Source organism: Bos grunniens, chromosome 18 (genome assembly GCF_055505025.1).
Source record: "Bos grunniens cultivar Pamir isolate PY7600 chromosome 18, Bosgru_T2T1.0, whole genome shotgun sequence".
NCBI lineage: Eukaryota > Metazoa > Chordata > Mammalia > Artiodactyla > Bovidae > Bos > Bos grunniens.
The window spans coordinates 25,717,135-25,744,525 of NC_141182.1; the positions used below are offsets into that span (position 1 = coordinate 25,717,135).

Genomic DNA, 27,391 nt, shown 5'->3' on the forward strand with positions numbered 1-27,391 from the left:
ACTGACTATTTGGAAGAGGGGACATTTGAATCAGGCTATAAGGGCAGAGGGTGGGGTTTGTCTGGGCAGACACGGGATGGGAGATCAGGAGAGGTGAGGGACACTTGGTCCCAATAAGGGACCCGCGGGCAGGTCAGGGCCACGCTGGGACTATGAGAGATTCTTCAAGCTTTCCCAGACATAGCCCCGGCAAGAGCTGCCCTGTTCTAGGCCCACAACTCCTGCCCCCACAGTCTCAACAGCTGGTTTGTAACCCATTTCCTGTGTTTGGTTGCTACCCAGGGAGTGCTGACTTCAAGGAGACATGGGGGGGACCCAGCAGAAAATGTGACTCAGTTGTCCTAGAACTCAGTCAACTCGACAGAGGACCCCGGGACCACAAAAGGACAGCCTCTGCAGGGCCACGGAATGCCAGGGATGTGGCCTGACACCACCAACACACTAGGCTATGAGTAGAGTTCTCTCTCTGGGTCGCCCTGGTCTCAGACACTTGGGGACAGACCCTCGACAGGTGTTGGGATGGTGAAATGAGTCTTTTGGTTGGCAGAGTGGTTTCAGAGTGGTTCGCTGCCCTAAGTCTCCTCCTGTGATTCATTTGAAAACACTGTAGCATGGGTCATCTTATTATGTCCATTTCACAGATGGGAACGCTGAGGCTCAGAGGAGGGCCCTGGCCCGTTCAGCCTCACAGAGCCAGTGAGCGGCAGACCCAGGACTGGAACCAGCTTCTTCTGACCCTCAGACTGGGTGCAGATGAAGGAGCAGGTACAGACAGAGCCTGGAACACGTGTGTCCAAGGATGCAGAAGGTGGGGAATGAACTTCTCGTGTGAAGCAGGGTAATTCACTTGGCTCTCTCTCTGCCCATCAGAGCAGGGAGATGTGGTTTGTACACCCACATCTGGCCGGGGAGGTCACTTTCTTCCAAATGTGGCCAAAAAGGAGGAAGAGGCCAATTCTGTTCAATTCAGAGACAGCAGCAAAAACCATAACGGGCTTTGAAACTGAAAGTCAGTCTTGTCTGACTCTTTGCGACCCCAGGGACTATACAGTCTTTATAAGGTCCATAATTTCATTTCCCCCCTGCGTGTGGGTATGGCAAACACTGACTGAGCCCTTACCACATGCCAGCCACTGTTGGAAGCACTTAGCATTTTCTCATTTAATTCTCATAGATTGATACTGATATCACTCTAATTTTGCAGATAAGCAAACCAAGGGTACAGGAGGCAAACTGACCGGCAAGAGGAGCTGGGATGTCCCATCCAGGCAGTCTGCTCTAGAGCCCCACGCCCAATCACAGCGCTGCTGCCTGCCCATCCCAGCACAGTGAGAGCTGTGGGTTTGTTGAGAGCTGTGGGCTGTTTGCTTTTGAAAACATAAGGAAGGTCCTGGCACCTAGGAGTCATTCTGCAAGTATCAGTTTAGTGAACGGATAAGTGCATTAGTAAAAAATGACCCATGTGAATTAACCTGTGATTAGAAAATTATTTTAGAGGTCATTGAGGAGAATTCACTCACAGTTCAGTGGTTAAGAACTCTCTGCTTCCGTTATAGGTGACACAGGTTTGATTCCTGGCTGGGGAACTAAGATGCCACATGGCATGGCCAAAAAAAAAAAAAGTAAAGACCATTGAGTCCTCCTCACAGATGTGGCAAGTGTCTTTTCTGCAACACTTCAGCTTAGCACTCCTTGGTTTCCCCTGGGGATGGGGAGCTCACTCCCTGACAGTGGGTAGCACTAGCTCTCAGAGGGAGCTTGGACTGAGCCCGAAGCCCTGCTAGAGTGTGAGATGTCACAGCTGGGGACCCTTTACACCCCTTCACACGTCCCCCTTACCCCAACAATGAAGGGGTCTGCATTTCCTGAGACCTCTGAGTGGGGGTAGGGTTGAGCAGAGAGAGGCGGGGTTCACCTAGGGTCAGATAAAGGGCCCCAGTCCTGAGTCAGACTGTCTGGGTATGACCTCAGATGTGTTACTTAACAATCCCCCCACCCAACCCCACCTGTATCTGTAAAACCCACATGAAAAAGCAGGTGTAGCGGGGAGTTGAGGGGATAATCTGCAGGTCCTGGATGGGGGCTCCTAGAGACCCAGCCCCCAGCCCCACAAGTTCTTCTCAGACACCTGCTCTGACAGGGCACTTTCCCATCCGTCCCTTCTCCTCCTCCTTTTGCCGCTGGAAGAGAAGCAGGGCCAAGGCCTGTGCTTTCATTCCATAGATGGCCCAAGGCACAGGTGTTAGGCAACCTCCCCCAGGTGCATCCAGCGAATGACGAATGACGGCTCCAGCCCCTCCTGTTGACCTGAAGAGCCTGCAGATGACATCACCAGCCAGGGCCCTGAGGGCACAATGGGGCAGTGTGGAGGTTGGAATGCTGGTTCAGGAGTGGGGGAGTCACCAGCAGGTATACAGGAAATCACAGGGACTCCCCCGGTGTCCTTATCGGGGTGGGTGGCATCTCTGGGGCCACGGGTGCCGCTCTCAGAACCCCAGGGAAACTCCGTGGTTTTAGGGGTCAGGCTGTCTTCCTGCAGGCCTATTTCTCCCTGACACCCCACTGCTCTCCTGGTGCCCCCATCTGTGCTCAACTGTGGGCACATCTTGCTGCTGAGCAGAGCAGCCACCCAAGCTCATGGGCAGAGCAGCAGTCGTATCAGCAGTTAGAAATTTCCCTGGGGTGAAGACAGGAAGGTGATCTGGGGACCACAAACTGCAGTGGGGTATGGGCTAGCCTCCGGAAAGGGGCTGAGCTGTGGCCAAGAGGCAGACCCTCCCTCAGGGAGTTGGATCTCTCCCACACCTCACCAGACCTGCATCCCTCCCCTGTTCCCGTCTGTCCATCCATCCTTCCTTCATCTCCCTGAGCTCATCTCTACTTCGACCCCTTTATTCAGCAATGCCCAGCTCCTCCTTATTCCTCAAATGCATCAAGCAGCCACTCACCCCAGGGCCTTTGCACATGCTGTTCCTGCCCCCAGAATGCTCTTGCTCCAGACATCGCAAAGTCCACCTCCCTCATCACATTCAGCCTGTGTCGTGTCATACTCTTGGAGAAAATCAAAACCAACGCTCCCTCCTCCATCCTTCCCTGCCTCCCTTGCTTTATTTTGCTCCATAGTTCTTATCACTGAAAACATTTCATATTAATTTCCTAATCAATTTATTATCTGTCTCTCTCAGCTCTAGGAAGGCAGAGGTTTTTTGGCTGTGCTGGGTCCTCGTCGCTGCGCGTGGGTATTCTCCAGTTGCAGTGAGCAAGGCTTTACTCTCTAGTTGCAGTGCATGGGGTTCTCACTGCAGTGGCTTCTCTTGTGGAGTACAGGTTCTAGGGCAGGGGCTTCAGTAGTGGTGATGCATGGGTTAGTTGCCCGCTGGCATGCGGAATCTTCCCAGAGCAGGGGTCAATCCCATTTCTCCTGCACAGGTAGGTGGACTCCCAACCACTGGACCACCAGGGAAGTCCAGGCAGAGATTTTTATATTTTGTTTGCTGCTGTGTCCCTCGTGCCTAGAACAGTGTCTGGTACGCAGTAGGCCCTCAATAAGCACTCACTAAATATGTAGCTGAGTCTGTCCACCTGTCCATCTGTCTGTCCATCCATCATCCACTGCTTCTCCCCATATTTGCTCCTTCACCTACCAGTCACCCAGAATTTCTCTGCACCAGGCCCTGTGCTGGGGTGTGGTCATCTGGCAGGGTTCACAGACAAGGAAAGAAATGACTCTGACCCTGGGGGATAGGCCCCAGAGGAGGGGAACCCATGGGAACCCTGTGTTGGGGTGGCGGTGGCAGGGGGAGGTGAGGAAAGGTGCTCAAGGCGTATTTATGTGGCTCAGGGCCTCACCTGGGGCCGAGTCCACAGTGGCTCCTGGACTTTGCCAAATGAATCAACAATGGCCTGGATGGCTTCTTGGAAAAAGTGGTGGTTTAATTCTCAATACTATGGCACTGGGGTGGGGGTGGGCAGGGAAACAAGCCACCTGTGGAAGTGGGGCCAGAAGAACTGCTGGCCTCAGGCAAGGCTGCAAGGGTGATGCAGGGGCCAGGCGGGTAGCACTGGGCGGGGGAGGTGGGGGTGGGCACGAATGGTCCAGAGGCCCAGGCCTCTGTGGGGACCTCCGGGATGGATGGAGCAGAGCCTGCCTGGACTACTCCCCACTGTACCCCTGGAAAGCTGGCGCAGCTGCCCACAATCCCTCCCATTCTTGCCCCCATCCTTCCTCTGTGTCAGCTCCTCTTTGTGCCCCACACGAGGCTGAATATCTGACAGCAGGGACCATGCCCCCAGTCCCCAGGCCCCAGAGCCCCACCCTCGCCTCCTGTCTCCAGCCAGCTGCAGGCTGTTGGCTTGTTCCTACTGCAGGCAGATGAGTCTGGGCCCAGGCTTCAGGTGGGGTCTGAGCTCGGAGAGGAGGCAGGCAGGAGCTGGCAGAGCTGGTCATCACATACGGTGATGGGGGCAGTGACGCCCACCAGCCCTGGGGAAGGGGGCACTGAGACTCAGAGACATTGGGGAACCCCTGGAGGGCCACAACCCAGAAGGCCCCGAACAGAGGTGCAGAAAGCCCATTAAGGGCTGTAGTGAGGGCCGGGGAGGCTTCAGCACCCAAGAGTCCAAGTCAGCCCCTGCAGGGAAAGCCAGGAATGAGAGAGGGAGGCAGGAGCCGTGGGGCCACCGGAAATGGGAAGAGACACGCACGCGGGCGGAGCCATACCTGGGCCTGCCTGCCCAGACAAGCTCCGGCTGGGTGCCTGGGAGCCCTGGGAGAAGGTGGACGGGAGGAAGTCGCACAGGCAGAGTCCGGCCAGGGGCCTGCCCAGACTTGAGGTAAGAAGCGGCTGCTTGGAGCGGAGAGGTTGGGGCAGCGTGGCTCCCAGCCTGGCTCACTTGACCTTGGCTGATTTCAGTCTAATTCCACCCCTGAAGGCAGGTGTGCGGCCCAGCAAGGACTCAGGATTCTGCGCTGACATGAAAGTCCTGGCGGTCCCAGGGTGGCCCCTCGGGGCTCTGAAGGGGGTTTGGCCATGCTCACGTGCTGGTCATCAGGGAAGCTGGCAGGCGCGGTGTGCTCCCTGGGCTCAGCCGGGGAGACTGCGGAAGGTGGGGGGCCGAGGGGAGGCTGCAAACCTCGGTGCTTGGATGGGGAGGCAGGAGGCAGGCACCCAGCACCCAGAGCCTACTTCCACCAGCGATCTCACAGGAAACCGGTTTGGGAGCTGGTTGGCCCAGGTTGTCTGACTTTTGACAAGGCGGGGGAAGGCAGTCTCCCTGGGTGAGACGGGCCAGGGTGCGGGCCTGGGGGCGTGCCTGCCCCTCTGGCCAGCACAGGGTCCTTCCCGCCGCTCCCCAGACCCCTCACCTAGCAGCGTGTCCCGTCCCAGCCTGGAGGAAAGGGCTGATCCCACCATTGCCTCCTGTGGGAACTAGGGCAGCCTGCCGTCTCTGGGGTGGTTCCCTATCTGCCTCGAGGGAGGTGTCAGGAGCGGAGATCTGAAAACAAAGACGGGAGCAGACATCTCCAGCCCCACCTCCACCCACACACACGCTGTCTCCTGGCCCCACACGGCAGCCAGATGGAGGTGGGGGAATGGAGCCGGGAGGGGGCCTGGCGCCCGGCCAGCTCTGCCCCCACGAGCTTGGCTCCCTGGGGCGTGTGGGAAGCAGAAAGGGCTCCCCATGTTCCCTCTGTTAATTAGGCCACCCCAGCTATTGAATGTCTGTCATCATCGCCCCATTACACCTCCTGAACCGTCTGCGCCCCAGCACTTATGGGGAGACCCTGGGGCGCCCTGGCTGCCAGGGCAGAGGCGCAGGCAGGAAGTGGTGCTTCTGGGAGATGCTGGGGGCGTCTCCCAGGATGTGGATGGCCTTTCCACAAAGTACACCTGCCTCTTTATTTATCAAAAGAGGAGTGACGGTAGCCCCGGGTTCCAGGTAAGGACTCTGAGGCACCCTCTTTATGGCTCCCAGGTGCGTCTCCTGCAGCCAACCCCTTCCACACAGCTCTGTGTGTGTGTGTGTGTGTGTGCACGCTCAGTTGTGTCCGACTCTGTGACCCCATGGACTCTAGCCCCCCGGACTCCTCTCTCCATGGGTTTTTCCGGGTTTTTCCAGACAAGAATACTGGAGTGGGTTGTCATTTCCTACCTCAGGGGATCTTCCTGACCCAGGGATCCAACCTGTGATTCCTGCGTCTCCTGCACTGGCAGGCAGATTCTTTACCACTAGCGCCACCTGGGAAGGCTGTGCTGTTGCGTGCGTGCCTGCGTGCGTGCGTGCGTGCATGCATGTGTGTGTGTGTGTGTGTGTGTGTGTGTGTATGTGTCTTGCCGGGGGTGTGGCACTGGCTGCCTGGGAAGGTCAAAGTAGAGAGCCTGAGCCCTGGGGAGCCTGTGGCAGTCAAGCAAGATGGCACCCTGTTACCCCACGATGAAGCGAGATCTGACGTCTTTGCCTGCTGCTGTGCCACCTGGCGGGTAGTCGCTCAACTTCTCTGGGCCTCATTTGCCTCCCGTGACTCAGGAGCGGTGATGCCTCACCCCTGACCAGAGACACCTGGCCCAAGTCTTGGGTGTCTGAGTAGCTGCCACCCAAACCTCACAGGCCAGGCCTGGGGGTGAGCACCGACCAAAGGGGCACAACCATCGAGACATCAGCAGCAGCTGGGGTGGCCAGCCTGGGTCTCCTGTCCAGAAAGGGAGGCTCCTATGGAGGAGTGAGAAGCCTCTTCTGCTCCTCCTAAGAGCCAAATTGCCCTTGAAAAGAGAGCCTGGAATAGTGAGAGCAACTGTGACCGCACTCCCTGGAAGCCCTGGCCTCAGACAAGCCTGTGCAGGCCCATGTTACACCAGTGAACACTGAGGCTCAGAAGCTCGAATCTGGACAGTTGGATGCCAGGTCCTGGGCTATGCTGATTGGAGGACTTTGGGAGCAGTGTTGGGAGGAATCCAGGTGGGAGAGGGGCAGTAGGGAGCCTCCTAATCACCGGGCGAAGAGTCCACTCATTGGAAAAGACCCTGATGATGGGGAAGATTGAAGAGAAATGGAGAAAGTGGTGGCAGAGGATGAGATGGTTGAATGGTATCAGTGACTCAATGGATACGAATCTGAACAAACTCTGGGAGATAGTGGAGGACAGAGGAGCCTGGCATCCTGCAGTCCGTGGGGTTGCAAAGAATCGGACACGACTTAGTGACTGAACAGCAGCAATTACCAGGTCTCCCCCAGGCAAGCCTGCCTCAGAGCAGAGCACCAGAGGTCCCCTTGGGAACAGCAGTTCTCCCAGATGTCAGCCCCCCAACCCCGGAGGAAGGCTGCACCCAGCTCACCAGCTCCAAAACCCTGGGCTGCAAAGGGGTGCCTGATATGTAAAGATAGCATGGGATCTCACCTGTGGAACCCAGGCCTCTGCCTGCCCCACCCTGCACCTACTTCCCGCAGCAAGGGTGGTTCAGGCTGGTGGCCTGGGGAGTAGGATCGTGGAGAGGGCTTGCGGCCCCCGTTTGCTGGGCCTGCCCTTGCCCTGGGTTCAGGGGCTTCTGGAGGCAGTAGTGTGGTCAGAATGGCCTTCCAGGCCTGCTCTGGCTGGATCCAACCTTCCTGGCACGTGTACTTGGGGGGCTGGGCTGAGGTCAGACATTCCGTCATGCCCAGGGAGACGGGGTAGCCGCCCTGTCTACCTTCTGTCTTAGGTAGCTGGTCACCCAGGCGTGCCTGCCTCCGGGGAAGGTCAGCAGGGTGGTCCAGGGAGGCCCAGCCAACCTGAACTTTGTCTAAGGACCTGCATAATGTGTCTAGGCAGGAATAGGGTGACTGCAGGAGGTGGCGGGTGGGGGAGAGGGGTGGCAGTGTCTGTCTGTCTGTCTGGGGCAGGTCCAAGGACACTTCTTGTTGGCACGTGGTCAAGATGCCACTGGGAACAGGAAGAGGGTATTAAGGGAAGATGCTGGCCTTGAAGTCAGATCCTGTGTGACCTCTGGCTGGGTGCCCTCCCTCTCTGAGCCTCCATCTCTCCCTTCAGCAAAAGGGGCAAGACTTCCTCGGCAGGGCTGTGGGAGAAAACATAAGTCCCTTGCTTGGTACACAGTGAGAGCTCAATAGGGGCGCATGGACTCTGAGTCTAAAGCCTTCAGGGGGAAAGGTGGCGAGAGGTCAGTGCTGGGGACACAGGAGCCCAGCGGTTGGTATCCAGGGAGTGTCTTTTTCCCCAGACCACAAGCCCCATGCTTTTGAAAGCTGATGCCAGGTAATCATGGGTGGGGCACCTTCCTGGTGCCTTGGGAGGAGCCAATGGGGTTGAGTCTGTCCTTGGCCCTCCAAATAAGGCCTCAGAAAGCCAGCTTGGACCTGGGTGACCCCTGTCCTTCATTCCAGCGCTGGAGCTGGCACCAGCCTCTTGCACCCCAAGTCTAGACTTGAATCTCCATTAAACCTGTCCCATTGGCTGAAGGATCCTCTAGCTCTCCTGCGTCTTGGATTTGTCAGGCTCCCTGCTCCTTCTCCAGCTGGGGGATGGGTGGTGGAGGCAGGCCCAAAGCACCAGGCACACAGCTCCCTTTGTGAGGGCGGCTGAGTCACATGGCCTGTGCCAACCCCCTGCGCCCTGGGGTGGCTGTGATGGTGTTATCATGGGACTGTGGCTGCCCCCACGCCTGTGGCCAGGAAGCTTTCCCACGGGAATGAACAGGGAGGTGGCTGACAGCATTGGCCACCAAGTACATAGTCTGAGTCACAGGACCAGGGTTCGAATCCTGTCTCTCATGCGGATGCACTGTGAGGCTTTGGAAAAATTCTGAGCCTCCGTCTTCATCTCTGTTAAGTGGGAACAGCCATCACTGTCTGTAGAGGAGACACTGGACATGAAAGAGCTTTGCAAATGGCGGAGTGTGGGCCTGTGGCATTTGCGTTGACTTGGTGATAATCATGATATTGGCCAACATTTGTCAAGCACCTACTGTGTGCCAGGCATGGTGCTCCGTTATTTTCAGGGACACTCAACTTGCAAGGGGGAGAAGCCTGAACTTGGACAATTCTTTTCCAATAAGAACCCACCCATACACAGGCAGTGGTGACTTTCCTGACGGTGGGCACAGTGCTTCACTGTTTGCAAGGCTGCCCAGGCTGGAGGATTAGAGTCGGGAAAGGGTGAGGCCTCCAGGAAGAAGCCCCACTGTACCCTCCTACTTGCCCACGCCTCTGCCACTGTGACCACCACGAATGTCCTGTCCTCCCTCCTGTACTGGGGACCACACGTCCTCCCACCGTGCTGACAGCCTCACCTCTGTCTCCTGTGCAGGCTTCTCTGAACAGCAAAGCCCTTGCAAATACATCAGAGTACGCGTTTGTGCCAGGCTGGGCCAGGAGCTTGACGTATGTGGCCTCATTTATTACTACTGGTGGTGCTGTTACCATCTGCACAGATGGTGGATGGCTAGAGATGCTGCCTGAGTCCCTAGGCTGCCAGACCCAGGAGCAGAAGCCCGTTGGCCTGAGCCCAGAGTCTGAGTCCAGCCTCTCAGCTGTAGCATTACCACCTCTCCTCCGTCCCTTCAAATGAAGCCCTTTTCTGCAACTTTCTGCACTCTCCACCCCATCTCTGGCCACTATCACCAGCCAGTAAAGTTCATGACCTTCCCTGGCCCTGAGGGACCCCAGCCCTTCACCCCTGAGCCCTAGCTATATGTTTCCAGTGAGCTTTCGGAAGGTTCCCCACTATATCACAAGGATACCCCATTCTGCTGTACCCGAGGGCAGCCTCTTCCCTGTCACCCAGGTCTGCAGTCTGTCCCATGCCCCCTGCATTTCTGGACAGTCTATGACATTGTATCCCCTCTCATGTGTGGAGTGGGGGTCCCAGCCTCTGCTTCTCATTTCTTGGACCAAAATCCCTAGCCTCCCACCCGCTTCCATCTCTAAAGCCCCAGCTGGGCTCTGGCCTCCCTTCCATATCCCATCCCCTCAATGCTGGTGCAGCTGCTAGAGCAGACCAAGGTTCCTCCTGCTTGAATAAATGCTGGGACCACCTAGGATCTTGTTTAAATACATACTCTGATTCGGTAGGTCTGGGGCACACCTGAGATGCTGGATTCCTAATGACTCCTCTGATCATGCTGTAGGTCTGTGGACCACCTTTTGCGTGCTGGTCACAAGAAATTTCCTTCCCTGGCTTCTCAGCAGCATTGATGAAACCCCTTCAGAAGCAAACTCCCTGCTTTCAAGATCTTCCTGAATCTGCCTTCACCCACTAATTAGATCCTACTTCTTTCCAAGGATGCCTCCCATGTTGGAGGCTTCTCCCCTCTCTGTTGATGCTGTCCCCTCTGCCCAGAAAGTCCTTCCTGCTGGTCTCTGTTCATTGAAACTGATTCTTTGAGACCCAGCTGCTCTCAAGGGCCAACAAACCTGTTTCAAACCCTGGCTGTGATCCTCAGCCTCTCTGAGCCTTGTCCCTCTTCAGTGGAGCAGGATAACAACTGTCCTGAGACGCAGGGGAAATCATGACTGTGATGAACCTAGCAGGAGCCTGGTGCCTGGCAGGTGCTTGGTTAGAGCCCACGGGTTGGAGACCCAGACACAGGCCATTTGGGTCTGAAACACAAGCACGACCAGCCCACAGGGTGGAGGATACAACGAGAACTCAGATAGAGCTGAGCATTTTGCTCAGAGCCTATGGACACAGCCCTGGTAATCAGTCCCGGTAGCAGTACTAGGAACAGGCAGCATGCGTGCTAAGTCACCTTAGGCATGTCTGACTCTCTGCGACCCCATGGACTGCAGCCTGCCAGGCTCCTCTGTCCATAGGGATTTTCCAGACAAGAATACTGGAGTGGGCTGCTGTTTCCTCCTCCAGGGGATCTTCCCTACCCAGGGATTGAACCTGCGTCTCTTCTGTCTCTTGCATTGGCAGGCAGGTTCTTTCCTGTAGCGCCAGCTGGGAAGCACAGTAAGAGGTAGTGTTGTGATTAATAATAATTTATTTGGTTTCTCTTCTCCGACTCCCAGAGCTCCCTGGGGCTCTATGGTGCTGATAACTGACTCCCCAGTGTTGCTACATTGTGAGCCAGGCTTGTCCCCCAACCCCTGGAGCCTGGCACAGTACCCAGCAGATAGTAGGTCTCTGAGCAGGCTGATGGTGAGAGAGCAGGCAGAGCCTGGTGAGCAGCTCCTGTCCGGCTGAGCCACCTTCTAGGGCCTTTCCTACATGGCCAGGGTGGCAGTTAGCTCCAGGCTTCTGCGTCCCTTGCTTGGACATCCAGCTCAGCAAGTCCCTGCCAACTGCAGAGTGGCGCTGCTGACCCTCCATCTGCGCCCTGCTAGCCAGTACCCTCTGTGGCATGTGTGTGTGTGTATCTGGTTGCTGTCTGGCTGGCCTGGATCCCGGAGAACAGCTGAGGCTGCTCCAGTGACCATCTGGCCTGGCCCTGAAGGACAGACCTTGGGGTAACTGAACCTTAGCAGTGATGATTTGCCCAAAGACATGAATTTAAGAAATCCTGGATCCTTTTCCTGGGTTCTTTCCTCCCTGTCCTTTTTCTGGTGAGGAAGAACATCTTCACCCCTTGTTTCTTGGTCTCCAATGTGGACTGGCCCTTCCTGCCCTGGCCATGAGGCAGTGCTCACTGCAGCCCTGGGAGGGAGCAGCCAGCTGGACACAGACCCAGTGCCCACCTCTCCCAGGCAGGGGCACAGCTTGGTCAGCGGGCTGACTGGAGAGCACAGCACTGCTTTCCAGAAGCTCAGGCCTGGGGACTTCCTTGTACCCCGCTATGTAGCTTTATTGCCCTTCCTCTTCCCTGCAGCTTGATTTATACGAGCAGGTAAGGGATGGACTTCACCGGCAGCAGCCCCTGGCCTCCTGGGCTGCCTGAAAAGCTTCCATTCATGCAGCAGCAGGTGAATGATCCAGGCCCTTCTGCAGATCCCCGTGAGAGAGAAGGGACCTTAGGGCCCTGGGCATCCATTGTGTCCAGGGCCCGCTCCAGAGGCCTGGGAGTCTAAGTTCATGAGCGGTTAGGACGGATGGCTGTGGAGCCAGACCATCTGGGGTCCTGTCCCACCTCTGCCACTTCCCAGCTGTGCTATCTTGTGCAAGTTAATTCCCTTCTCTGGGCTTCCTAGCTCTTCCTTCTGCTTCAGCACATTCATGGCGAACATTGACTGAGGGCTCATCAAGTGTCAGGCGCTGGTCTGAGCAACGAGTTTTCCCATGGTGCAACGGGTATGGCGCCAGGGAAGAGTCTGGAATGTAGTAAATGGTCAGTACATATAATCCTTATTATTAATTATTATTATTACTGTTGTTATTGTTGCTCTCATCACTTGCCCTCATTAGGCTATGAAATCCTTCCAGCATCTGTGACTTGGAAATCATTGGTTCACATTGCAGGGATGAGGGAAGATGAGGGATTCCCCGCCCTCCACAGTGGGGGAGCGTGGGCCATCTGAAGTTTTCTGACTCCCAGGATGGCCGTGAAGGTTAACAGTGAGAGGAAACTGCAGACAGAGGCCAGTGGCCAGAAAGGGAAAGAGGGAGTCAGCCCATTTTCAAATTTCTCTCTCTGAGCTTTCGGAGCCCCCTGGAAGGGTTCCTCCCCTGGGCCTCAGTTTCCCCCTTTGACCCAGCAGACAAACTGGAAGGCCATTTCAAGAAGCCCCTGGAGTCTCAGACTGCAAGACCTGAGTCTGCTGAATGTTGTGAGTGCTTGGGGAGCACTGAGGTGGGTCCCTCTGCTGGGAGGACGAACTGAGGCTCAGGGAGGAGTCAAGGTCAAGTGGCCAGTTGTGTGTGGCCTGGCTGGCCGCATGCCAGGTGCTTGACACCGCCCCCCCCCCCTTTCCACGGAGTCCCTTCCGCTCTGCTGGTCAGCACCGGCTCCTGCCTGCTGCCAAGGAGGCCGGCCTTTCTTTCAGGAAGGGGCAGTTGTTGCCGGGCCCTGGGTGGAGGGGGCGGCATCGGGGCAGACTGTTGCCATAGTAACCCTGGCCTCTCTGCGGGAACTTTGGGGAGAACAGCCTTGGGGAAGTAACAGATGGAGGGCGAGGAGGCAGTTATCTCTGACCAGCATCCGTCCACAAAGCCTGGCACCTGGATGGGGGGTGGGGGGAGGTGAGGCCGAAGTGCCCCCTTGCCCAGTGCTGAGTCATGGGCATCCCCCAATGTCCCCGCCTCGGTGCTCTCAGCCCTGCCCCCTCCCAGCCTCCCTCTGAGAAATCCGTGTGACTCACGTATGGTCCCGTCATCCCCGGCAGAGCTTGGAGGAGGGAGGAGCCCAGCTGGGGCAGGAGGGGGGTGTCCCCCCCCACCCCCTGCAAACACACCCCGGAGCCTCCCCCGGCTCCACACTGGCTGCTTGCCTTGCACTGCCTCAGGAGAGGGAGTCTCCACGCGCACCAGCTCCCTCGGCCCCTGCGGGACCACGGCTGGCAGGTTAAGCCTCAGAGGTGGATCTTTAAAGGTGGTTCCGCTGCCTGGTCCCACACGGGACCTTCTGCTCATCACCAGGTACCGGATCAAGGGCTTGACGGCAGGAGGGAGGCGAAACGGGGGTGTGTGCGGCTGAGGGTGGGGTGGCGGTGGAGCGTGGTTCTGAAGTCTCTAACCTACACATGAGCAGGGCTGTGCCGGGGCTGGAGAGTTGCAGGCAGATGGACAGCGAAATGCCGCGGGAGGGGGTGGAGCCGGAGAGGGTGGAACCTCTCAGAGCCGTTTGTTAGCGGGGGAAACTGAGGCTGGGAGTGGTAGGGTCCCTGGGTCCGACAAGCCTGGGTCTGCTCCGTGGACGGGGAGGTACCGTTGTCTCCTGCTCCTGCCGTTCAGATGATAGAAGCAAGGTTGGTGAGAGGGCAGGGGGCTCACTCAAGATCACAGAACAAGTGCGGGGAGGGAAAGCCAGACTCTGGCTTCAGGGAGGAGAGGATAGGGCAAGGCGGCTGGGCAGGGGCACTTGAGGGGCAGCCTTGCCTGTAGCTGCCCTGGGGCTGTGTGTGGGGACCCCCCCCGCCGCCCACTGAGCCAGGGGCAACGTGGCTCTTCACGGCCCAGGCCCAGCCTTTGGGAGGAGACCAACCTGGCAGTGGGGTCTGAACATGGGGGACCTGAGATGAGAGAGAGCATCCTGGGAACCAGTGGCAGTCAATGGGGAAGTGCCCCCGGCTTGCTAACCGCCAGGCCCCAGGTCCCCGTCTGCTCAGAGTTGATAGGGCCTCCCCACCTGTGGGACTTCTGGTTTCTTTCCCCACCTCCTTCCCAACCAGCCTCCTTCCTGTGGTGCCGTTTCATGGGAGTTAGGGTCTCCCATGGCCCCCACGGAGGTGGCTGGTGCTCATTTTACTGAGGAGGGTTGCGGGGGACATGAGTTGAGGCAGGGGCCCCTCTCACCATGCCGCCACCACTACCATCCTGCTTGGAGCAGCTCTTGCCTGGGTGAGGTGGGGTGGGGAAGAATAGCCTTTGTGGCTATAGAGGGCCCAAGAAGTTAATTATGTAAATAATAATTGAGTGCCTACTGTGTGCCTGGTTCTGTTCTAGGGGTGGGGACTCATTTGAATGAGACAAATGGAGTGTGGGTGGTCCAGAGCCAAGCCCCTGCCCTACCCACCCCACCCCACCCACGCTTGGGCTATGCTGAGGGCAGAGTGTTGATTCCTTGGGATTGAGTCGGGGAGAAGGGTCTGGAGTCAGTGAGAACCATCAGGGACTGAGTTAGTCCCCCAGATCCCAGGCCAGGGTCCCCGTGGGGTCTTCCCTGCCAATGACCAGGGTAGGACTAGCTCTTGGAGCCAGACCTGAGCCCCTTTGCTGCAGGGACCCCAGGGGCCTGAGATGCACCCCCACCTTGGTCTTAGCATCACCACAGCCACCTTGCCTTGCCTCTCTCTCTCTCTGGGTGCAGTTGGCCCTGCTGATAAGTGGAAGTGTGTGTTGGGGTGGGGGGTGGTAGCTGGCCCGCCTCCTCTCCTGGGCTTGGCTCCGAGAGGGTCAGGTTGTGAAGGACACCATTCTGGGCGGGTGTGGTTCTGAGGGAGGCAGAGGCTCTGCTAGACAGCCTGCTCTGTTGTTGCCAGCCTTGGTGGTTCCCTGGGCCACTGGGCAGGACACCCTCAACTTGTCAGGGATACAAACAAACAAGACAATTAGGATCTGAGGCCAAGGAAGGAGATAAGCTTGCTGACGGAGGAGGAGAGAATTTCCTGACCTGGGAGGATGGGAGGCTCCGCAGAGGGCATAGAGGTGGTCTTGGAGGCTGGTGGGGAGAGGGGGAGGGCTGATGGGGTGGCAGGGGTGGCATTCCTGGCTGAGAAACTGCAGTGGGAAAAGGTTTAAGAATGATGAGAACTGGGGGGACTGGAGCAGATGATGGTACTGGAGAGCTGGCATGTGTCATTTTGGTAGCCTGAGTGCCAGGCCGGCGGGTTGCAATCTGCTCGCAGGGGAAGGGATGGTGGGAAGACTTGGCAGTACTGCAGCCAGGCCAGGTGGGGGATGAGGGGGAAGTTTCTGGGGGTGTGGGCTGCCACCCAAGCTGGATGAGAAGGGCAGGATTGTGATTGGGGTGGGAGGGTCTGGCTACCCCAGGCCCAAGGCTCCTGTTTGGAGGGAGGAGTTTCATGGCTGAGGGAACAGAGTGGGGTAGTGGTCGGCCAGTCCAGGAGAAGGACAGGTACAAGAGGCGGCAGAACTGTGGCCAGTCCATGTGCAGCGGGGGTGGGCTTCCTAGCAAGGTCCAGCATGACAAGTGCAAGATGGGCAGGGCAGAGTCTGCCATGAAGGAGGCCACGTGGACGGTGCTCTGGTTGAGTCTAGCCCCGGGTCACTTCATCCTCAGCAAGACCTGCGTGTGGATGGTGGATGGCGGGGGCTGGAGTGAAGAGTCAGGGGCAGGGCTGGTGGGGAATGGGGGAAATGTGACCACACAGCCCCAAATCTCACTGCTGCCACCCCACCTAGAACCAGAGCAGGTTCAGCACCCCCAAGCCTGATCCCGGGGCAGCCCTGTGACTCTGTGTTCTGACTCACAGCAGCTGGGACATCACATGAGCAAACCCAGCAGCTGGGGGGACCAGGACCCCAGGGACCAGGCAGATGGCAAGTGGGGGCAGGGCAGGCCTGGCACCGAGGGGCCTCTCAAGTGGCATGGAGTCCTGGCTGGACCCCAGCCTCCCCAAGCTTGCCCTCTGCCAGTCTGGTCCTCTTGCTCATCAGGAGTTCCTTGGGGCCCCCGGGGAGCCCTGCAGATTTGGGGGTCAGGTTGGAGCTGCTGGAGGAAGGAGCAAAGATACACATTTTCTGACCCCTGCCCGGCGCCTGCCCTGGCACAGGTGGGCTGAAATATCCCCACCCCTTGCAGGCCCCTCAAGCCCCAATTCTGGTTCCCTGGGGGCTTGGCTGGACTAGAACAGTCCTGGATCCTTGCTGCCCTTGGACTCTGCCAGGCCTAGGCTCAGCGTTTTGAACACTCCTTTATTCCCACAAGCTACAAGCTCCTGGTGCACCCATTTTAGAGATGAGAGCACTGAGGCACAGGAGGCTCCTCCAGGAGTGACCTCTTATCTTGGGGGCTGCAGAGTCTGGGCTCTTGTCCACTGTGTTCTTCTGCCCCTCTCCATGGGAAGGGGACTCCTCAGCCAGGCCGGACTCCATGCTGGGGGCAGAGGACATGTGCCCTTGTCCTGAACCCCATCCTTGCCACTGTTAAGCCCATGTGCTTTTAAGGCAACAGGACCCATGGAGAAAGCAAGGCCACTTATCTGGGGAGAGCTTTGTTCCTCTCGGGTTGTGTGAACTTGGGTGTCTGCGCCTCATTTTCCTTATCTGGAAAAAGTAGATAAAACATAACAGTATCTACTTCAGGGGCTGTTTTGAGCCTGAAGGACTAATGTGGTGAATTGCTGACACCAGCGCTTGTCCCACAGGTTAGCCTTCACTATTGTGATCTCCTCCTTGGGCAGAGGGGTGCACGGAGGCCCAGAGACATGTAATAGCTTGAGGGGGGACATCTTCCTGCCTCCCATCCCCCAAGAGACCGAGAGCTACCTGGGCATCAGCAGGAACCGCCCCCCTACCCCCCCACCCACAGCCTGACTTGTGTTTTGGCGGGGAGGCCAGGGTGGTGGGAGTTGGGCTCTTGGGCTGGCGCTGGCTCAGGCTCAGGCAGCTTGTGGCGCACTTGGCAGTTCAGGCAGGCTGAGATAAAAGCTGAGCCCTGGAGGAGCTGGCAGGGCTTCCGGGCACCAGTAGACAGGCTTCTGCATTAGAGAGAGATGGCCTAGGGGTGGGGGCCTCTCTGTCCGGGAGCCAGCCCAGCTCTGGTCCCCTGAAAGGCCGGTGGTTAGACAGCTAATGGCTCCAGCCTGGCTCCCAGGGCCACTCACACTACCTCCAAGATGAGCAGCAGTGAGCGATCAGAGCCACCTCTGACTTCCCTCCAGTCCCGGGTCTTTGCCTTCCTCCTTCCAGAAGCCCTGCCCTTAGCTCTCTGGGCCCAGGGGTGAGAGCAGAGGACTTTCGGGCTTGTATCCTGCTGCCTAAGGTCACAACCTCCCAGACCTCAGTGTTCACACCTGTGCATCGAGGTGACCCCCCCACCCCAGGATTATTGCTGGAATTTGGGGGAAATGGCTGCAAAGCATGTACTCAGCACAGTGTGCAGCATTGATGGGTCTTCCCTAAACCTCTGCTGGAAGTTTGGGCTTCAGGTTTGGTCACACGGTAGTTCAGTTAGAACTGAGTTTACATCCTTGAAAAGTGACCTTGAGCAGGTGGCTTAATTTCTCTAAGCCTCATTCCTTAGGCTGGAGAAGGCAATGACACCCCACTCCAGTACTCTTGCCTGGAAAAATCCCATGGACGGAGGAGCCTGGTGGCCTGCAGTCAATGGGGTCGCTAGGAGTTGGACACGACTGAGCGACTTCACTTTGACTTTTCACTTTCATGCATTGGAGGAGGAAATGGCAATCCACTCCAGTGTTCTTACCTGGAGAATCCCAGGGACGGGGAGCCTGGTGGGCTGCCGTCTATGGGGTCGCACAGAGTCGGACACGACTGAAGTGACTTAGCAGCAGCAGCAGCAGCATTCCTTAGGCTGTCAAACGGGCAGAAGGATACCTGAATCCCTAAGTGAGACCCTGTGGGAATCATCTGAGTCAGCCCCGGGCTGTAGGGGCCCTTGAACAGTAGACCCCCCCATTCCCAGCTGTTCTGGACCTTTGCTTTCCCATTGCCCAGCTCAGTTGTCCCCCTGGGGGAGGCAGCACAAGATGGGTGGCTCTGGGTTGCCCCATTCTGGCCCAGCTGTGTGAACTTGGACAGGTGTATTAGCCTCTCTGTGCCTATTTTTGTTATCTTCAAATTGAGGATAATAATGGCACCTTGGGGCTTCCCTGGTGACTCAGTGGTAAAGAATCCACCTGCCAATGCAGGAGATGCAGGTTTGATCCCTGGGTTGGAAAGATCCCCTGGAGAAGGGCATGGCAACCCACTGCAGTATTCCTGCCTGGGAAATCCCATGGATGGAGGAGTCCATAGGGTTGCAAAAGAGTCGGACACTGCTTAATGATTCAACAATAATAAATAACAGCAATGGCACCTTGAGAGGGTTAAGTGAGCCAAGAAATCTCAACCACTGGGTATAGGGCCTGGCACACCATTAGCGATGTCATCGCCACTCTTCTGGGCCATCACCGAGCCCTTCTCTGAGGGAGCCGCAGTGAGCTTATCACAAGCATTAGCCCTGTCTTCCCATGACATCACTGGGAAAGGACCCAAGCCCCAGAGAGGCCCCCTGGACACCCTCATCCAATGGCCTCTTGATCTGCTGGCCTGAGGAACAGTCCCAGAATGAGGGTCCCTCCTGCCCCTGGAGACCCAAGGCCTGCCTGGCTTGACCACTGTCCCAAACCTGCAGGGGAGACCTGGGTTTGAGCTGGGCTGGTCTCCTGGGGTAGCTGAGTCCCCTTGACCCCTGGGCAGTGAGGGTGGGGGTCCCTGGCTGAGTCTGGCCCTCAGGGGTGTGGCTCTGTGGCTGGCATCCTGGTTTCTGACCCTATGGCAGGGGCACAACTGCCCAAACCCACCTGCCTTAATGGTGACAAATGTGAGGGGTGACCCCAGGGGGCAGCTGAGTCATGCTTGGCCTGGCACCCTCTGCCCACTGCTCCTCTGCTTTGTCACCAGTTCAGTGTGTGTCAACCGCCCTGGGCGACTCCTAACCAACCCCCCAGCCCTGGTGCGTACAGCTCCACTGCCTACAAAGGCCTTCATTCAGTCGTGGTGCAGCTGCCCTCGGAGTTTTGAATCTGTACATTTCACAGATGAGGAAGCAGGCCAAGGTCCCCTGGCCGGTCAGAGATAGTCTCCTGACTCCGAACCTGGATCTTTGCCTGTGGCCCTGCAGATGATGTTCCCAACTGAGGTAGTGAGTTCCCCGCACCTGCTGGTATTTAAGTCTGACAGGGAAGTTGTAGGGGGACCTCAGATACCATGTGGGGATCTTCACGGCTCTTTCCAGTCCTGAGCTTTTCCGACCCTGCCCATTCTAGCATCAGGCAATGTTTGTGGGTAGGTGGCGCCTTCATATAAAAGCCCTCTCCAAGTCTTGCCAGTACACCCACCATTAGAACCATCCATTACATCTTCAGAGGCTCCTCAGTTCAGTTCAGTTGCTCAGTCATGTCCAACTCTTTGAGACCCCATGGACTGCAGTACGCCAGGCTTCCCTCCCTGTCTATCACCAACGCCTGGAGCTTAGTCAAACTCATGTCCATTGAGTCGGTGATGCCATCCAACCATCTCATCCTCTGTCATCCCCTTCTCCTCCCGCCTTCAATCATTCCCAGCATCAAGGTCTTTTCAAATGAGTCAAATCTTCGCATCAGGTGGCCAAAGTATTGGAGTTTCAGCGTCAGTCCTTTCAATGAACACCCAGGACTGATCTCCTTTAGAATGGATTGGTTGGATCTCCTCACTGTCCAAGGGACTCTCAAGAGTCTTCTCCAACACCACAGTTCAAAAGCATCAATTCTTTAGCCTGTAAACAGCTCAGTAAGCTGGATGGGAGGCACAGAGGGCAAGAGGACATCAGGGGAACAGGACAGGCGTGAGGAAGGAAGGTCTGATGGAGGAGTTGGGAAGGGTGGACACCCACCTCCTGAATTATCAGGTACCCCTTGCTCTCCCTCATCCAGTAGGTCTGTGCCTGGTAGGTGTGTGCCTGGCCTCATGGCACTTCCCCTCCCCCACACCTGCATGTGACATCACCTGGTGAGAGCTGCGGACAGTGGGCAAGGCTGAAAGGAATCCTCATGCAGTTTCCTCAAAGCTGTACTTATCCTTTGTCCATGACCACATCTGCCACACCCGCCTGGGGCTCTGCCACCTAGGTACACACCCCAGACCAAATGGGCAGAGTCTATTATTCAGTTCCTTGGCTAGAAGCCGAGAATATCTGGGTCCTAGTACCTGGGCCAGGTCTGGAGGCAGTGCACATTGCCATTTGTGGCGGAAAGGACAACCAGGGTCTCCCCAAGGAGACCCTGCAGTGGGTGTCAGTGCATCTGGGAGTCTGGCCTCTGCTCTCCCACCCGGGTTTAGGGAACCAGAGTTGGGAGCTGCAGTAACTAATGACCTGGAAGGATGGGAGTGCTTGCAAACCCCATGAGCCTATGGGTGAGGGTCTGACTTCTGGGCTGGAATGCTTTGGACACATCGCGTAGCCTCTTGGGTCTCATGTCCACTTCCCTGGAGTGGCTGGCAACTCCTCTCCATGTTCTGGAGATTCCAGGGCTGGGGCTGGGGGCATCACAGTTGAGGGAGTGCATAGAACTACCTGTAAGTTCAGTTTCACCGCCATGTGACCCCAGGAAAGAAGCTTCTCCTCTCTGAGCCTCAGTTTTCCCAGTTGTAAAATGAGCTTAATAATACCTACTCCTCTCAGGGCAGCTGTGTGCATTGCAGAAGGTCAGGTGCACATCATGTGGTTCATGCTCCCTCATGGTTCCTATCTCTGCCCCAGCTCCATCATGAGTCTCTGCAGGCTGGTCCTAGGGATACACCTTCCTCCAGGTGCCTAGACCCCAGGATCCTCCCTGGCCACAGGCACATACCATTTCCCCTCCTTGCTCCACTCTGGGGAGCCCACAGGGAGTCCAGATGGGAGATTTGGCATTTGGAGCAGTGGGTGCACGACCCACCTTCGTTGGTAAATTGCATGCCTGGGCCCCCTCTCTCCTGGGGCCATGGGAGCAGGTGGTGGAAGGTGTAGTAGTGTGTACTCTGCCTCCACGTAGAGAGAAAACTCTAATTTTGATCACAGTTCAGACAGGATCTCAAACATCAAATAATCCAGCACCTGTGAAAGTATGTCTGTGGTCCCACTGGTCTAGGAAAGCCTTGGGCTTCCAGGCTTGTGCACGACAGTTCAGTTCAGTCATTCAGTCATGTCCAACTCTTTGCGACCCCATGGACTGCAGCACGCCAGGCCTCCCTGTCCATCACCAACTCCTGGAGCTTACTCAAGCTCATGTCCATTGAGTCAGTGATGCCATCCAACCATCTCATCGTCCCCTTCTCCTCCCGCCTTCAATCTTTCCCAGCATCAGGGTCTTTTCAAATGAGTCAGTTCTTGGCATCAGGTGGCCAAAGTATTGGAGTTTCAGCTTCCACATCAGTTCTTCCAATGAACACCCAGGACTGATCTCCTTTAGGATGGACTGGTTGGATCTCCTTGCAGTCCAAGGGACTCTCAAGAGTCTTGTCCAACACCACAGTTCAAAAGCATCAATTATTTGGCGCTCAGCTTGCTTTTAGTCCAACTCTCACATCCATACATTGCTAATGGAAAAACCATAGCCTTGACTAGACAGACTTTGTTGGCAAAGTAATGTCTCTGCTTTTGAATATGCTGTCTAAGTTGGTCATAACTTTCCTTCCAAGGAATAAGCTTCTTTCAATTTCATGGCTGCAGTCACCATCTGCAGTGATTTTGGAGCCCCCCAAAATAAAGTCTGCCACTGCCATTGTGTACTACAGGACTTCTTAAAAGCCTTTATCAGGTGGCTCTGGATGGGAGGTGAAGTTTCAGGTCCTGTCCTGGCTCTCAGGCTGTGCACAGTCTTGGAAGCCCCTCTCTGGCCAAGCCTCTGGCAGCGATGTGTGTGCCCCTAACTCAGATAGAAGCTGGGAAGCGGGGACGGCTCAGTGCTGGAATCCCCCTGCCCTAAGCATCGGGAATGGCTCCTTTGGAAACAGGCTTGGAGCCAGCCTGGCCTGGTCAGACTCCCAGCTCTGTCTCATTCACTCATCCATTTATTAACTAGCTGTCATTGAGCATCTACTGTGGACCAGGCTCTGTGGCATTAGGTACTGGAGATACAAGTGCTGAGCAAGATAGATAAGAAAGAGCAAACACAGAGAAATGGATGACAAGCAAATCACAGGGTCATTTCAGACAATGTTAAGTGCTTTAAAGTTTATTACATAAGGTGACATGGAAGAGGAGATGAATGGGGAGGCTATTTTGGTTGGGTGGACGTGGAAGGCTTTTTAGGAGAGGGGAGACTTGGATTAAGACTTGAGAAGGGGGACTTCCTGATAGTCCAGTGGCTAAGACCCCATGCTCCCAATGCAGGGGGCCTGGGTGCAGTCCCTGGCTGGGGAACTAGATCTCACATGCTACAACTAAGAGTTTGCATGCCACAGCTAAAGAGCCTACATGCCGCAGCTAAGACTGGGCACAGTCTAATAAATATTAAAAGAAAAAGAAAAAGTCTTGAGATGGAACCAATCAGGGAAAGAACCCAGAAAGAGTGTTCTATGCTGCGGGGAAAGCAGGTGCAAAGGCCCTGATGTGTGTCTGGAGATAGAAAGAAGGCTAGTGCGCTGGAGCTGGTGTACGTGAGGAAGGGTGGGGGTGGCATAAGGTGGAGGAAATGGAGTGGGGTCACTAGCTTGTTATTTTGGCGGTCATGTTGCTCTCAGAGCATCAATTATCTGATTTATGAGGCTTATCACTTTGTCCCCGATCTCCACCCTGGTCAGGAGTGTTGTGGGTGTTAAGTGAGAATCTTTCCGGCAGACACTTGGTTATGGGCAGCTATGCGCTACTGTAGGTTTTTTTAAAATTCATTTTGATATTTGGCAAAACTAATACAATTATGTAAAGTTTAAAAATAAAATAAAATTAGGAAAAAAAACCAAACAAACAAACAAAAAAATTGTTATTATAAGTGCTTAGTGACTATGGGTGGGACCAGGGATCCTGGGCCTCTCTTTCTCTGCATGTGGCTGCAGTTAGTGAGTACCAAGTGTGTGTACAAGGCCAGGGGTGCCCCATCTGTGGCCCCCTCTCTGGCTCCCTTGAACCACAGCTCCCCGCCAGGTCCTTTCAAGCCTAGGATCTTTTGATCCACAGCGACTGCCTTCTCTGGCCCAGCAGGCCCTGGAATCCTTTCCGGGCGAAGGTTCCACCGAGAACAGCAACTCCTTTCTTTGCTTTCTTTTCCTCTTCCTCTGGGCGCCAAAAATAGTGCCTGAATAGGACACAGCTCTGCGCCGCCAGTGAGACAATAGCCCTGGCTCTGGTCCATCAGTGGTGGGGGGGGGGGGCGATGGGAATGCAGGGGCGCACCATCCCATGGACCCCAGCTCCTGCTGCTTTTCCCACGGCCTCGGCCAGAAGCCAGCCCAGAGCCCCCTGGAGTGTGAGTGCCGAGGGGATCCTTGCTTATTCTGGGGAAGGGCTCTGAAACCCTGGGCTCCTTGGCGCCCTGAGCAGCCCCATCCTGTCTCTTAATCAGCTGCTGGTCTGGAGCTGAAGGCCCTGGTGGGGGCGTCCACAGCCCTGGGCCTCTTCTGGGCCCTGTATGGCACACAGAGGCCATCCCGTGGCTTTGATGTCCTTTTGCCTTTAACTCAATGGCTATGAAAGACTTTTCAGAGGTCAAAGAGATGTGTCCTCTTGAAATGAAGTGAGCCTTCATCAATGGAGGTAATCAAATAAAGTCCGGATATACATTGGATGGGGGTGGGATTAGTCAAGCATCAGAAGGACACTGGGTCTTGATGTCTTCATGCCTCAGAGGAGATCATGGTTTGAATTCCATACATCTCTCTTACCAGTTAGGTGGCCTTGAACCGGTCACATCATGTGCCTGAGCCTCTGTCATTCCATCTGTAAGATGGGTTCAATAGGGCTAATCTTTAGAGTGGTGGAAATGGATTTCCAAAATGCCCAGTGGAGTGCCTGGCACATATGCAGGCTTGCAGAAGCATTGCCTCTGTTCTCTTCCCTCCCCAGACAGGTACTTACTCTAAGGCATAAAAAGGACCCACTCTTGGCCCCTAGGGAGCTCTGGAGGAAAGCCAGGGGGAACCTCGGACTCCAGGGCTAATTCAGGAGAAAGATTCCTGGTGGGCTGTGGATATCTGGGAAGGCTTCCTGGAGGAGGCACTCCTCTAAGACATTTCCAGGGAAGTATTGTACATATTCTGTGCTCTTGGAACCCAGTGGTGGGGATTAGATGGGTATCCAGGGGGATCAAGCCAAGGCCACAGGCTGGCAGCCTCATGGGCAAATATAGCTGATAGCAGACACTTTTGATCACAAGGGTAGACCTCACTAGTGTTCTAAAAAGATTTGGATTTAAAGTAAATGTTGACGAACTTAGGCAAGTGTTCCCCAGTGTTCCCCATAACTTAATGTACTAAACTCTGCCCTTCTTCCTGCCAGCTCCATTCCTGGCCGGCATCTGAGTAAGGGGATATGGGCACAGGACAATTAGGGGAACTGCGCTGTGCTGGGTTGGAGTTGGGTGGTGACGTAGTAGTCACTGCAGCTGCCAATGGTTGCCAGGGCAACGGTTGCCAGGGGTTGCTGTCACCTGCGCCCCTTTTCCTGGGCTGTGGGCTGGGGCTTGCAGCCCATCTTCCCGCTGCTTTGTTTGAGGCTCTGGTGAGGAGGCGGGAGCCGGAGCTGGGGTAGTTCAGCTTCAAAGTGCCCCTCTGGCCTCTTGGACTGGGAAGAAGCTGACCCACCGCCTCAGCAGGCTGCAGCCTGCAAACAAGGCGAGCCCTTAGCCTACTCATTCACGCGCTTTATGTATTGATAATCCGCTTGACGGCACGAAGGAGGAATCCAGGTATGATTCTTGCCCTCTCTCTCCATCCTTCTGACTCCCGCTCCCCAAACCCCACCCCCACTTCTCATCTCTCCCCTTTTCCTTGTCCACCTTCCCTGCCATCCCTCTCCCCCTGTATCACCTTCTGCTCCCTCTGCCTCTCCCTCCCATCCCCACAACCGCCCTTCCTCCCTAAACTGAAAGCTGAGCTGATGGGGAGGGTGGGGCTGGGTGTCCGTGACACCAGGGGCTCAGATGCGACTCTGAGGGGAATTGGTCAGTGAAACAGACAGCAGCCCAGAGTGATGAGGAAGTGGCTGGGGGTAAGGGCCTCATACCCCACATTCCTTCCCTCAGCCACACTCCAGCAAAAATTCAATTTCAGTTTATGGGCTGTACCCCCGTCATCGAAGACGAGCCTCTGCTGGTGCTGGGAGTGGGTGTCCAGAGCCTGCGGCGGACAGAGAGCAAGAGTGTTGCTGGGAGGGGGTCCTGACAGCTCCCAGGACCAGGGCTTCTTCAGAGGAAGGGATTCAACTAATACCAAGCAAACACATTTCTGGAAGCATCTTTTACTGGAAATTTTAAAGAGAAGCCCTTTCTAACAGGTAATGTCAAGCAGAAATGGACTGCAAAATCGAGAGCCTGTGCTCTGGAGCCAGGCCCCAATGCTGCACCTCAAGCCGTGTGATCTCCAGCAGCCAACCTGATCTTCAGGGCCTGTTTCCTTATTTGTTAAATGGACAGAATGGTATTTGTCTCAGATTTGGGGGAGGATTAAATGTGCTCCTTTGGGTGGAGAGCTTAGAATCGAGTCTTGCATCTTCAGAGAGCTTCCTTTAGTGCTAGCTGTGTGGCTGGAGGTGGTGAGCACCCCGCCCATGGGGGTATGCAAACAGTAGCGGAGGACCAGGTGAGGCAGCGCTGTGTGCTCAGTGAGCTGGGGTGGGATCCTAGTCTGTGCCTCCACCGACCATCCCTGGAGGGAGCGGGAACCTCAGGCTCACCCTGGCCCCCAGCCCCTGTTGGGGAGGATGCCTGGCTATGTGTCGGGTTTGCCCCTCAGCCAGGGATCTGGGACCCGGAGGAGGAGAAAGGAAAGGGAGGGCTGGCAGCTGACCTTGGGAATGCTAAGGGGTCCTATGCTCCAAAGGCAGGCATTCTGCCAAGGCCCCAAGGAACTGAAACACAGCCCCCAAAAAATGAACAGGGAGGTAACTGGGCTGACCTTGTATGCCTGGCCTTAGCCACTTTTGGAACACAGATGCAGAAGGGAAACTGCAGCCAGACAGCTGAGGTCAGTCTGTGGTTTGAGAGAGAAGACAGGCTGGGCAGGAGGATGGGATGGCCAGCACTGTTTTCCTCCCCGTTCGCTGTCAACCAGGAGGTAAGCTCTTCCCTTCCCTAGAAGCAACCTGGGACTCTGGTCTATGGAGAAGACAGACGGGGGGACAGGGATCTTGTCACCTCCTCTGTAGAGGAGGAAGCTGAGGCCCAAAGAGGGGACTGGGTGCTACAAGAGTCCTAGGACCAGTTAGGTGTGGCACTAGTTCAGGACCCTATGGGCTTCTCTGATGTCTCAGGTGGTAAAGAATCTGCCTGCAATGCAGGAGACCCAGGTTCAATCCCTGGGTTAGGAAGATCCCCTGGAGAAGGAAATGGCAACCCACTCCAATATTCTTGCCTAGGAAATCCCATGGACAGAGGAGCCTGGCAGGCTACAGTTCATGGTGTCCCAAAGAGTGGGATATGACTGAGCGATTAACACACACACATGTCTAACTCCTGCCACCCCTACTCTGGGAGTGTGCATTCCCTGGGCAGGTGCTGACTGGTGAGGGCCCTGAGGCCCAGCTTCAGCTGCTCCTTGTGGGGAGGGCTGTGGGGAGCCCTGCATGTGGGTTGCAGGCTGCCCCAGGGGCATGGAGCTGTGCTGGGCTGGCACCACTGTCCCAGGACTGCTCATGACAGGTCCTGCTGTCTGAACACCACCCCCAAACTGGGCCTGACCCAGACCTTCCTAATCCCTCCCCTTCCCTGAGGTTCTAGATTTTTTCCATCCTCACTCAGATTCCAAAAAGGTTGTGATTCTCAGCTTCTAAAAGCTCTTGCCTCCCCATCACTTTTCTCTCTCTCTTTTTCTCTCTCTGCTCCTCCCTCATTCCCTTTCAGTCCCAGCATTCTAAGTGTCTCTGCCGCTTGAGGTGACTGTGGTTGACTTTAATGGCAATCTAGAAACATGCTGGCACTGCCCCTTTTTCCAAGAGCTGGTGCT

The 27,391-nt window shown here is 56.0% G+C and overlaps 1 protein-coding gene across 5 annotated transcripts in view; it reads left to right on the forward strand.

Moving 5' to 3' along the window:
* The first annotated feature begins 4,747 nt into the window (after window positions 1–4,747).
* Window positions 4,748–27,391, forward strand: part of ADGRG1 (adhesion G protein-coupled receptor G1) — a 46,204-nt gene continuing 23,560 nt past the window's right edge. The window contains exons 1-3 of one of the 5 annotated variants that reach the window (XM_086350827.1): window positions 4,748–4,833; window positions 12,631–12,699; window positions 13,255–13,507. In XM_086350827.1, the coding sequence (XP_086206953.1) occupies window positions 12,695–12,699; window positions 13,255–13,507 (258 nt within the window). In that variant the 5' untranslated portion in view covers window positions 4,748–4,833; window positions 12,631–12,694. Of the gene's footprint in view, window positions 4,834–12,630; window positions 12,700–13,254; window positions 13,508–13,607; window positions 13,837–25,333; window positions 25,725–26,058; window positions 26,504–27,391 lie in introns of those variants that run through there. The other 4 variants (XM_086350828.1, XM_086350829.1, XM_086350830.1 and 1 more) reach the window with 4 other exon arrangements.